This window comes from Sturnira hondurensis, unplaced genomic scaffold (genome assembly GCF_014824575.4).
Source record: "Sturnira hondurensis isolate 20B ecotype Veracruz unplaced genomic scaffold, ASM1482457v3 Scaffold0006496, whole genome shotgun sequence".
NCBI classification, from domain to species: domain Eukaryota; kingdom Metazoa; phylum Chordata; class Mammalia; order Chiroptera; family Phyllostomidae; genus Sturnira; species Sturnira hondurensis.
In genome coordinates, this window is record NW_028079127.1 from 22,618,055 (window position 1) to 22,630,902 (window position 12,848).

The following is a 12,848-nucleotide window of genomic DNA, read 5'->3' on the forward strand; positions in this document are numbered from 1 at the left end:
TATCCAGTTCTCCCAGCATCACTTGCTGAAAAAATTATTCTTGCCCCAATGAATGGTTCATTGGGGGTACCCCTGTCAAATATCAAATGATCACCGTTGTATGGATTTATCTGGGGTCTCTATTCTGTTCAACTCATCTGTGTGTGTCCATCCTTTTACCAGTAGCACACCACTGTTGATTACCATTGCTTACAGTAAACCTTAAAACTGACAAGTGTGAGCCCTACTACTTTTTAAAAAATTTTTATTTTTAGAGAGAGGGGAAGGGAAGGAGAAAGAGAGGGGGAGAAACATCAATATATGGTTGCCTCTCACACACTCCCTACTGGGAACCTGGCCCACAACCCAGGCATGTGCCCTGATTGGGAATCAAACCAGCAGACTCTTCAGTCGACGGGCTGGCACTCAGTCCACTAAGCCAAACCAACTAGGGCTACTTTGTTCTTTTTCAATGTTGTTTTGGCTATTCTGGGTCCCTTGCAATTCCATATGAATTTTAAAATCAACTATCAGTTTCTACAAATAAATCATCTAGTATGCTGGTGGGGATTATGTGGAATTTGTAGATCAGTTTTGAGTATATTGCTATCTTAACAATGTTAAGTCTTTCAGTTTGTGCACATGAGATGCTTTCTCACTTATTTAAAGGTATAACAATATATGATCTACATAAAGACTTCAACATACATATCAACCAAGTCGGTATATAAAATTACTATCTACTGGTTAATCAAATATTTTCTATTAATTTAAAACTTAGGAGATACTAAGTTTTGAAAGACAGGCTATTTACAAAATAATAATCAACTCAAAAATCAAAAGAGTCACTGTGGCATTTCCAAAAAGAAAATTTTTAAATCAGATAGAAATTTCCACTCAATGCCTTTATCACTCACTGAAAGCCCTTAACACTGTATTAGCTCTTCAAACAAAAAAAAAGGAAAGGAAGAAATTAGTTTAATAAATCCCTCTCCTAATTTGAGACAAAAGGAGAGCAGAAAGAAGAATATGACCATTACTACTTATATATATTAATTTGAGATCCACTGATTTGAATTCTTCTGTTTAATCACTGATAATTCTTAATAATATTTCCTGGGCAATCATCTTAGTTGCGTGGTGGCTAGCAACAATCACTAGTGACCCTAATCTTAATAGGAAATGAGTATGCGCTTCTTTTAATTTCTAAAACCAATTCTAGCCCTTCTTTTAAAATCATACTAGACTGGTTGAGGAGCTAAATAAGAAAAAGGAAAGACCTTTTCTTGTCAGAAATTAATATTCCTCTGGCCTTTTTTCCTTTAGTAAAGCAGTTTAGCTGGCAGGCCAATGCCCATTTTATATCCATGCAAGTATCTAGAGTTAGTTTACTAACTCTAGGATTTCACCTACAAAGCTGAAAAGGCAATTGTTCTAGTTCCACAAAGAGTTAACTCTAAAATTCTTGTCTTTTTCGCTACAAATGTCTTGCATTTCTAGCTTTGGTCAAGAATCACATATACCATACTGAGCATACCAAGCACAGGAAGCCATTCTATACCAGTCGCTAGCCATCCGTTCTATTACTTTAAAACCTAGTTCTGTTTTCCTCCACAATACACTGCCTTTTATAAAAGCTCCTACAAATTCTACTTTCCTAGTATCAGCCTCTCCATCAACAACCCTGAGACTTCATAGTTCAAACATTAGGTAATAAGAAACTTCTTTCCAGTCTCTTACACAACAATCTCGAGCTTTTCACCACATACCTAATATTTTAATAGAATAATACACACAAATCTTAAAAATACTTAACAAATAAGAAATGAATAAGAAAATTATTCTCACAAAGCATCATATATTGGAACGTCTGACAAACCCTCAAGAAGCCCTTATAACACAGGTGGCCATCACAAGGCCCATGGGCTGAATCTAGCCCCTCCCCCTTGTTTTTTCCAGCCCAGCACCCTCTTCCTACCTGACGGCAGCACCAAGCTCTCGCTTAACTGTTGTAATGACTTTAAAACACTTTAAGAAATTCCGGCCCTGGCTGGTGTGGTTCAGTGGATTGAGCGCCAGACTGCAAATTGAAGGGTTGCTGGTTCCAATTCCAATCAGGGCACACACCTGGGTTGCGGGCCAGGTCCCTGGTTGGGGGTGTGCAAGAGATAACCAACTGATTGATGTTCCTCTTGCACATAACCATGTCTCTTCCTCTTTTTCTTAAAAAATAAATAAATAAAATCTTAAAAAAAAATTGCCTCTTCAGCCCTGGCTGCTGTGGCTCAGTGGATTGAGCACCAGCCTGCAAAGCAAAGGGACACCAGACTGATTCCCAAGCAGAGCACATGCCTGGGTTGTGGGCCAGGGTCCCAGTAGGGGGCGTGTGAGAGACAATCATACATTGAAGTTTCTCCCCCGCTCTTTCTCCTTCCCCGTTCCCCCCACCCAGGTCTAAAAATAAATAAAACCTTAAAAAAATACCTCTTTTAAAAAAGCACAGAATTCCTGTCTTTAATTTTATATTGCATTATTTTGAAAAAGTATAAGGTACATACTTAGTGTATTCTAAGTTATTTAAGGATCACAACATTCATTTGAATAAAAGATCCAAATCCTTAAAGCTCTTACTCTGTAAGTTTATGGCCTTTCACAGTTTATTCAACTAATGTTGCAGCAACCAGAATATCACCTCTCACAAAGACTTTTTTTTTGTATTTTGGGTAAATGAGTGTGTACTAAAGAGAGTTTGTGAGGAGGAAAGACACTGTGGAATATCCAATTATGTTCACGTCAAATCACACACTTTACAGCTTAATTATGTAAATCTTTTAATGCAGAACAAAGACAAAAGAAAGATTTGACATTAGTAAAAAAAAATAAAACAGAAAAGAATGATCACTTCTAGGCCTTTTAGCTAAGATCAAGTGTAGTATCTGTTCTTATCAGTTTAATATCTGGTATGTCCTCTGTCCGAGGAGATTATATTAAATGGATTTTTGGAGCTGGGAGATAGAACTGCTTCCTTCACTCTGTGCATTGACCCAGTATTCCACTACTTCCAGGAATAGTGCACCAGAAGAAAAAAAAAAGCCTGTAAAAAGTAAGTTAATGCCTTTCAAATGTATTGAACTGATTCACACTCTGAGTTAGGATTACTTATAACTGTGAAAAATCTATCCAAAATTTGAATATAATTACAATGTCCTGTGTTGAAATAAAGATCAGTATATGAAAAACCTCCCCCACAAAAGACCACAGTCAGAGCTGAGGAATATAACAAAAATCCCTTTTCTCACTGCATTTCACTAAAATTTCTGCAAGCATGCCAAACTGTGGAGGAAGTATTTGTTTTGAGGAAGGTAAGGAATGTTTTGAAAACTGCAAAAAAATATAGAAAAATAAGTCTTACAGTATATGTGGAAGTATCATTCTGGTTGCCAAAGACTTGCACTGCTATGATTACTGCTCAACAACTACTGTGTGAAATCCATCAGTGCACTATGTACTGCCATTGTAAAGTATACCCACACAAATGACCTGCATCAGTAAGTTAAATATTATAATTTAAATGTTTAGATAATGGCCACTAATTCCAGAGAAATCTATCATGCCAGGATCCTAAAGTTATGTGATTCATGTACCTGTATGTTTCAGTGCCTGACCCACACTAACCCTTATCACCCTCTCCCCCAGGAAGTTATCAAGTAGAAAGCTCATATGAAAAAAAATGATCTCATTTAGATTCTTCAGGTCAGCAAGACCTACTTACCGGCAAGTCTACGCTAACATCAGTACCATCTAGAAGTGACACCCGACATGTGATGACGGACTTAGAATCTCCAGCCGCAGGAATGTGTGTGGCAGCTCGTTGAGCTTCTCGGAGTCGTTCCTTCTCAGCATGTTTACGCATTGACCGACGCCCAAGTGTTCTACGAAAGAAGCTCAGCATTTTTGTCACTATATAATGGGGAAAAAAAATATATCAGAAGGCTCCTGGATTTGCAGTTAGAAAAATGATGTTATTTAATATGGTCCTGTGGACATTAATAGATATGTAATTTAAACGGGCACCCAGTGAAGTCAATTTGAAAAAAATAATTAAAACTGGCCACTTCAATTCAAAGTTTTTAAAGACTATATAAAATAGAACTATGGCTTACAGTATTTCTAAACATAGTGGACTATTCTATAAAGAGCTTATCTGATAGAAAAAGGAAAACATTTATGAAGTCCATCAGGTCTTCGAATAAATTATTTGTACAATAACCATATATCCCCACAAACATTAGGGAGACAATGCCATATAAGAAGCTATTCTTTGCTGATAATAATCCTAAGAAGTTCCATTTCCCTTCTGAACTTTCATATAAAAATACAAAAATAATCACCTATTTCAACTAAAATACATATATTTCAAATATGTTTTTATCAAATAGTCTACTATTACTTCCAGATTTTAAACTGCTACTTAATACAAACAATTCTTTATAATATCAAATTAATGTTACTTTGTTCCTTACCTCTGTTATGAACACCAAGGTTAAACCAAATAATCAAATGGGTATTAGAGATTTTAAAAATATAACACAAAAAGTGGAAGTGTCACAAAAACTACTTTGCTAACCTCGTATTTGAATTTTCAAAACCAAGAGTTTGAGAAAAATAAGCACATATGACTAAGCTAACAAACAAAAACAAGGCAATTATTCCTTCCAGAGAAAACAAAAGGTGTACAGAAAAGGGAAAGTAATCACAGTACACTACATGACTCAGGTAATAGTTTACTTATACTATAAATACTAAGTATTGACCTAGCCATAACCATGTAATACTATAAATATGAAGCTCTGACTTAACCATAACTACACATATACACACACATGCACACACATATATATATCCATAACTAACTGAATGAAGGGTATAATAGAGGCAGATATGGACGGAGAACTAATTCCTCATCTTATGTAGCAGGAATAGGTAATTCCTAAAACTAAAAATGAAGTAGCAGTAAAAGCATGTTATTTTTTTAAATATATTTTATTGATCATGCCATTACAGTTGTCCCATTTCCCCCCTTCATTCCCCTCCACCCCGCACACCCTCTCCCCAACCATTCCCCTCCCTTTAGTTTATGTTCATGGGTCACAAGTTCTTTAGATTCTAAATGTCCCTTTCTATTCTTGCCCTCCCCCCCGTCTATTTTCTACCTTCCGTCTATGCTACTTATTCTCTGTACCTTCTCCCCACTTCTCCTCCGCCCACTCCCCTGTTGCTAATCCTCCATGTGATCTCCATTTCTATGGTTCTGCTCCTAATCTAGCGGTCCTCTTACTTTGCTTTTGTTTTAGGTGTGGTTGTTAACAACTGTGAGTTTGCTGTCCTCTCACTGTTCATGTTTTATCTTCTTCTTCTTAGATAAGTCCCTTTAACATTTCATGTAATAAGGGCTTGGTGATGATGAACTCCTTGAATTTGATCTTATCTGAGAAGCACTTTATCTGTCCTTCCATTCTAAATGAAAACTTTGCTGAATAAAGCAATCTTGGATGTAGGTATTTGGATTTCATGACTTGGAATACTTCTTTCCAGCCCCTTCTTGCCTGGAAGGTCTCTTTTGAGAAATCCACTGACAGTCTGATGGGTACTCCTTTGTAGGTGACTGTCCCCTTATCTCTTGCTGCTTCTAGGATTCTCTCCTTCATTTTAGTTTTGGCTAGTGTAATTATGATGTGCCTTGGTGTGTTCCTTCTTGGGTCCAACTTCTTTGGGACTCTCAGAGCTTCCTAGATTTCCTGGAAGTGTATATACTTTGCCAGACAGGGGAAGTTCTCCTTTATTATTTGTTCAAATAAGTTTTCCATTCGTGGCTGTTTCTTTCCCCCTTCTGGTACCCCTATAATCCGGATGTTGGAACGTTTAAAGATGTCCTGGAGGTTCCTAAGCCTCGCCTCATTTTTTTGAATTCTCATTTCTTCATTCCTTTCTGGTTGGATGTTTCGTTCTTCCTTCTAGTCCATTCCCTTGATTTGAGTTCCAGTTTCCTTTCCATCACTACTGGTTTCCTATGCATATCCCTTCATTTCATTTAGTTTAGCCTTCATTTGTTCCTCTAATTTGTGACTAAAATCAACCAGTTCTGTGAGCATCCTGATCACCAGTGTTCTGAACTGTGCATCTGATAGATTGGCTATCTCTTGGTTGCTTAGAAGTACTGGCTCTGGGGCTTTGAGCTGTTCTTCTTGAGCCACAATGTTTTGGTCTGTTTGTGCCTGTTACCTATGAGGGGCGGAGCCTTAGGTGTTCACCAGGTGGGGCGACCCAGTTGCTGCGCTGTGATGCTGTTTGTGGGGGTGGGGTCAGAGGGGGGCAACGGCCACACACTCTCTCGGATTTCAGTCCCCTCTGCTGCTTCCCACAAGCAAACTGGCCTCCCCTGGTGCTGGCTCCCGGGTGTGTGGGCCTGTGCACCCTCCAGGACCCTGTGGGTCTCTCCAACAAACTCTCTGTGAGCCTGGGAGCTTCTTCTGGCACCTGGACCCTGAAAGTCTTTCCAATTGGTACTCTTAGGCTTTAATTCCCGTCACTGGGGCCCTAGCCTGTGTGGTCTGTCTAACTGCTCGCTCCTTCGCCTGGTTTATCTGCACGCAAATGTGTGACCGCAGTCAGCCAGCCACCTTGTGCCCCCACTGGGTCCGCCTGTTGCCACCCCACGCCTGGGATCTGCCAACCACTGCCTGTGCGACTCTTTTCTGCCAGCCACTGTCTCTGCCCCTCATACCACTCTGGCTGAATGGTTTGTTGCTGTCGGACTTCCATACAGTTCAATTTTCTGTGTTTTGGTTGCGTTTTTGTTACTAAAACTTTGTTGTCTTTAAACTTGGTTGTGCGAGGAGGCACAGTGTTTCCACCTATGCCTCCATCTTCGCTGTAAGTCTCAGCATGTTATTTAAAATGTGACAGTGGTTGACCTAGAAGGAAGTGAATTCAGGAGAGTGCTGATTTTCAAAAGAAGCCTTCCCATTCGATGACTCATTCAAAAGATATACTTATAAACTTGATAAAAATAAAAGCTAGTTTTAAATAAATACCATCATACTAAAAAATAATTCCCTCCCTCCCTCCCCCCACCTCCTCTCTTTCTAAAAGCAATGAAAAAATGTCTTTGTGTGAGGGGAAGAAAACTGCGTAGCCCTGGCGGTGGCTCAGTTGGTTGGAGTGCTGTCCCATACACCAAGAAGTTGTGGGTTAAGTCCCTGCTCAGGGCACATACCTAGATTATGGGTTTGATCCCCAGTATGGAAAGCAACTGATGGATACTGTTCACATTAATGTTTCTCTCTCTTCCTCACCCTCACTCTAAAATCCATAAACACTCTCAGTTGAAGATAAAAAAAATAAATGCTATAAATTAAAGGTTATCATATACGTATTACAAGCATAGATACTCCTACCTAATTAGGTGAACTGGAAAAACCATGATACCTGTCATTTATATATTCAACTGCTTAGAATAACTAAAATTTTAGATAGCTTTCAAGTTTACAAAGCATTCACACAGTAACATGTGGCTCCAGTCTCCATCTCTCCAGGGTTTTTTCAGGCAGCACTCCCTCTGCATCTTACTATCCAGTCTCATTTCAGCTGCCTATGAAAGGTTGTGCTGTACTTGTTATTCCAGACTTCTGTCAGAGAATATCGCCTTATTCCTATTAACTCAACAACTCCACCTATATCTTCCTGGAAAGACAAGTTAGATCTGAATCCTGAAAATATTTTACTACTTCATTAATCAGATTTTAACTATTCATTTGCAAGCCCATCTCCTTTACTGTAAGTCCCTTGAGGAAGTGATTCTTACTTTGAACAGCAAGCTACCCAGCACATTTCATCATCATGTACAATACAACAAATGTTTGGTAAATACTCTTATTTGGTCCTCACATAAACTACTCAAAGTAGTGTCTTATTTTCATGAATAAAGTATGAGTCAGAGATATTAAACCACTGGCCAAGTAGTCCATTATTTAGTAAATAGTGGAGACAGGGGCTCGAACTCTAATTTTCTGATTCCAAATCTTGTTCTTTCTTTCTACTACATCATAACAACATTCAGGTAAAGCCTCATTTTAGAGATAAGAAATTATCCAAGACCACAGCTAAAAATAAGCTGAATGAAAATACAAACAAAACATACATGATTAATTTATTTAAAAAATTTAATTCAGCTTATTTAACAAATAGCAAGGGGAAAATAAAAAGATACACAGGAAAGTACAGATTAAAAGACACTTAAGGCCCTGGCTGGTGTAGCTCAGTGGATTGAGTGCGGGCCTGCGAACCAGACAATCGCGGTTCGATTCCCAGTCAGGGCACATGCCTGGGTTGCAGGCCAGTTCTCTCAGCAGGGGCCAGTTCCCAGCAGGGGCCAGTTCCCAGCAGGGGATGCACGAGAAAGGAACCATACATTGATGTTTCTCTTCCTCTCTCCTTCCCTTCCCCTCTAAAGATAAATAAATAAATATTTTAAAAAAAAGACACTTGATATACACATCAAACAATCACAATGTATGGACCTGTTTTAGATCCTAATTAAAAAAAATTTTTTTTGAAGACGTCCAATGTTATCATTTGGGAAAGCTAGGTAACAGATACATGGATCTCTGTACTACTGTTCTACATAACTCTGAAATTATTTCAAAATAAAAAAATTTAAAGAAATATTTGTTATTTATATAAAATTAACAAATCTTGCATAACTACTTGATGATTTAAAATAGATGCATTTGTAAACATGGTAAATATAAAAGCTGAACCATTAACATGAATACCAACATTAAAAATAATTCAATAGTTATAAATTGAGCATTATGTACTCCTTTTACAAGAATGAGTACTCCTAGGTAATTATGTAAACTGGCAAAGCCACTGACTCAACTGTTTATGATAATCAAGGAATTACTGTCTGTTTTAGATAAAACAGTGGATTTAAAGATATGTTAAAAAAAGTCCTATGTTAAAAAAATGCTTATCTTTTTTTTAACCTCTAAAAATGTGTCCTCCTTAATGTTAGTGAGAATACTATACACAGAAGAGACATAACTTATACATATTGCTTTGATCTGGGTTTACATATTACATTCTTAATTACTAAGAATGTTATTTCAACTTGTACTGTCATCAGGAAAATGTAAAAAAGATATGGATATATTTTCTGTGATATTTATGCTGCAAACCACTGTTTAGTGCATTATTTAATATGGAACAATTACACTCATATGTCCTGTTCCATTTTCCCATTGGACAGAAATACAACTTTATAAATCTTCTTAGAATAATCTGAATGATTATATTTGAGTCTTTATCACTTCAAAATACATACCAATATATTTATAAAAGAAATGGTGTAATATCTAGTATTTACATTAAAATAATACAAGAAAGGGAGTTGGAAATAGACATGCAACAAACTGGCCAAACAACTGGCCATAACTGTTGAAGCTGGATGGTGGGTACATGGGGTTTATTATATTCTTGTGACTACTCCTGTATATGTTGAACTTTTCCATAATACAAGTTTTTTTAAGGAACAAATTGTTCAAAATGCACAACTTTGAGGTTCCTGGAAAGCAAATGAATTATAAAACAAACAAGTTTTTTTGACTGTCATTTATCCTATACCTTTAAAATAAAAACTCACTATACAGAGTTAACCTGTTAAGGAAAAACACAGCTTCTTTCAGATTTAGAATTTATAACTATGTATTTTGCACTATGAAACCCAATTCCACAAATAACAAGTTCTTTTTACAAAAATATGAAAGCAACTTACATGAAATAAATCACAAACTAAAGATTAAAAGTGAAAGAAATGAATACTGGAAGGAAACAAACAGTATATTTAAGTGAGGAGCTTTTAAAAATTTTTCTGCAGAAAATTTTTTGAAGGATTAACATGCAGTTTAAGAGCTATCACAAATCATTAAGAGATATACAACCCAACAGAAAAACAAATGGGAAACATATGAAGAAACAAGCTCTAAAAGGTAATTTGCAATGAAAATATTCATTAAAAAGATGTTCAACCTCAACATTAACCAAGAAAATCCTAATTAAAAAAAAACTTTAAATATGTCCCTCCACATGCAAGTAGTTAAATTATGGTACACGCAACGGCACACAACACAGCTATTTTCAAAATACAGTTGACACAAATGAAATCATTAGGGAAAAACGAAATCAAGAGGAAAATGAATATAGTTTTATCCCACACTGAGGTGGAATCGATACATACATATTTACTTACATCTTATACACACCAAAGGACTAGAAGGACATGCAAACTTAAGCGGGTTATCTTGAGAGGGTCTTGAGGTGGTAGTTAAATCTTCTATAAGAATATATAAACATGTAAAAAGTGTTTCTAAATTTTTGTTAAAAAATGTGTTCCCATATTCACTCTTTTCCCACCCCATCTACATTCATGCTGCAGCAGTGGATTTTTTTTTCAAGACTTTATTTATTTATTTATATTTAGAGGGGAAGGAGAGAGGGAGAGAAACATCAATGTATGGTTGCTTTTCATGCATCCCCTGCTGGTAGTTGGCCTGCAAGGAACCGGCCCGCAACCCAGGCATGTGCCCTGACTGGGAATCTAACTGCGATCCTCTGGTTCACAGACCCACGCTCAATCCACTGAGCTACACCAGCCAGGGCCAGCAGTGGATTTTTTGCAATCACAAATCAGATTCCTGTCTAATAATTTTTAATGTCCTTGCTCCGGGTTCCTACACCTGGCCTGATCCTTCTGGGCAGCACACTGCCAGCTGCTCACTCTGCTCTAGTACCCTTTCTGCTCAGTTCAAGAGTCTTACTTTTCTTCTTATCTGTTTCATCTCTCTGGAACGCTCTTTTCCACTTCTCTCACACTCCCCCACCCTCTCCTACTTCACTTGGCTAATTTCAGATTTCTGGTCGAAATGTCTTTTCATCAGAAAGGCATTCCTGACTCCTGAGTCTAAATTGGGTGCTCCCTTTAGTACCCTCAGCCTTTTCTTTACAACCTTAAAGAAACTATAATTAAACATCGACCTGTTTAATTACTTGTTTTGGTGGGCACTTCCCCCACTAAGACACAAGGACAAAGACCTACTCTGGTTTAACAAGATGACCCAGTTAGCACAACAATATGCATATTAGGCACTTAATGAAAAATCTGTCTGAAAAAATGATAAAGTGGAATTGGATGGCAGAGTCTTACAGGTTTTTTTAAAAAAATACTTGTTTTCAGCCTGTTGTTGCTAATTCTTTCGGCAGTGAACGCACAAGGGTTCCCTTTACAATTATAAAAATACAAACTGCCATTACTACCTAAATTAACTTAAGCTTTTTTATACATATCTAAAACTCAAAAGTTTGTTATGAAATGTGTAGACTCTCATATATGACTGGTGGCCACAATCTTTGCTAAGCAATTGTTTAATAAAAAATTATACCAACATACAGCAAGTACCATAAAGATATTAATATCTTCTGTCCTCATAATCCCAAAATACTTTCCTGTAAGATAAATTTTTATTTGTAAGAGAATAATTCAACAAATGTTACAATGTTCATATCGTCTTCTAACCAAGTTTATTTATAAAAAGAAAACCCTGCCAATCAGATGATATGCACAAATAACACACTGTTAGACAGGGTTCAACGTGCTCGTTGTGTTACAAATCCAGTTATGAGCAATTTTCCCCTTAAATCTTAAAAAATTGCTTTTGATATTAATTTAAAATTACTTCAAATGGCTTAAAAGACTTGGGTCTCCTACTCTTTAGAATTCACGACACTTGGTAACCATAAAGATAGTGAGAAATACAATTCATGTTTACACGCCAAAGAACTCATCATTAACTCGCCCAATGCCAACACGGGGGCGGGTAGGGTCCTCCTGACCCTGTCATTCCAAAGACCACACCTGCCTCGCAATTTCTAAGTAGCTGAAGTTTTAGTCAAACACAAACGATCTCCAAAAGTGTCCCCGGACTTTTGTCACAAGACCCTGACAAATTCAAGTTGTGTTTTTTCTCTGACCAGCCACATAGCTCCCCAGCTGGGCGGCTAAGCAGCGGACTCCGAGGTGAAGGGCAACCCCGCCCCGACCAGGCCCGGGACCCCCACCTCCGGCTACACGGGAACGAGGCTCCGCGGGCCAGTGAAGCGGTCTCCGCCACAGCAACCGGCTTCGCCTGGGGCACTCCGCTCCAGCCCCACCGTCTCACCCGAAACTCCGCGGCCACGCCCCACTGGCCGCCACCACCCCTCCCCTCTCCGCAGGTTTAATTCTTAGCCGGCCAGGTAGGAAAGCCGAGGGCAGCCCTAGGGTCCCGAGGCGAGGCCGCAGCACCGGTCACGAGCGCAGAGCACCAGGGCAGGGGCCCCGGGGCTTTGAGGGGAGTGGGGCGTGGACAAGCCAGGCGAGGGCGCTGGGCTTTGCGCTTGCTTACCTGGGCTGGAACGGCGCAGCGGCCAGCGAGCAAGACTGAGGACAGCACAGCTCCCCCGCGAGTGACCAAGAAATGGCGCCCCGAGGAGCAAAGACTCACCGCGCTAATCCCCAGAACGACCCGGGTAGCCAGCCGGTCAGCCCCCAAAGTCCCCCCTAGGCTCCGCCCTTGTGGGCGGAGCGCGCTGTTCTTAAATGGGCAATGACACCGCCCCGGAAATTGCGTGGCTAATCGAGACTCCGATTAAAAGGGCGATGGCGGACCGTGGCGACCTAGAACCTATGATCTGGCCCGGCACTGATGCAGGTGGCTGGTTTAAAGAGGCGCTGCCTAGCCCTGGCTGGTGTGGCTCACATGGTTGGGCGTCAT

General features: G+C 39.0%; 1 protein-coding gene and 1 non-coding gene across 10 annotated transcripts in view; one reads left to right on the plus strand and one right to left on the minus strand.

Moving 5' to 3' along the window:
- The window catches only part of EPB41L5 (erythrocyte membrane protein band 4.1 like 5), a 177,888-nt gene extending 165,249 nt beyond the window's left edge, over positions 1-12,639 (minus strand). For 8 of the 9 annotated variants that reach the window (XM_037049878.1, XM_037049877.1, XM_037049876.1 and 5 more), the window contains exons 1-2: positions 12,480-12,639; positions 3,752-3,939 (exon numbers count right to left, since the gene is read on the minus strand). In XM_037049878.1, coding sequence (XP_036905773.1) covers positions 3,752-3,931 — 180 coding nt within the window. In that variant the 5' untranslated portion in view covers positions 3,932-3,939; positions 12,480-12,639. Of the gene's footprint in view, positions 1-3,751; positions 3,940-10,288; positions 10,373-12,479 lie in introns of all 9 variants that reach the window. The other variant, XM_037049873.1, reaches the window with a different exon arrangement.
- Positions 2,877-3,060, plus strand: LOC118989664 (U2 spliceosomal RNA). Its single transcript, XR_005067044.1, has one exon. It is a non-coding gene; the product is annotated as a U2 spliceosomal RNA (small nuclear RNA).
- Positions 12,640-12,848: the final 209 nt, after the last annotated feature.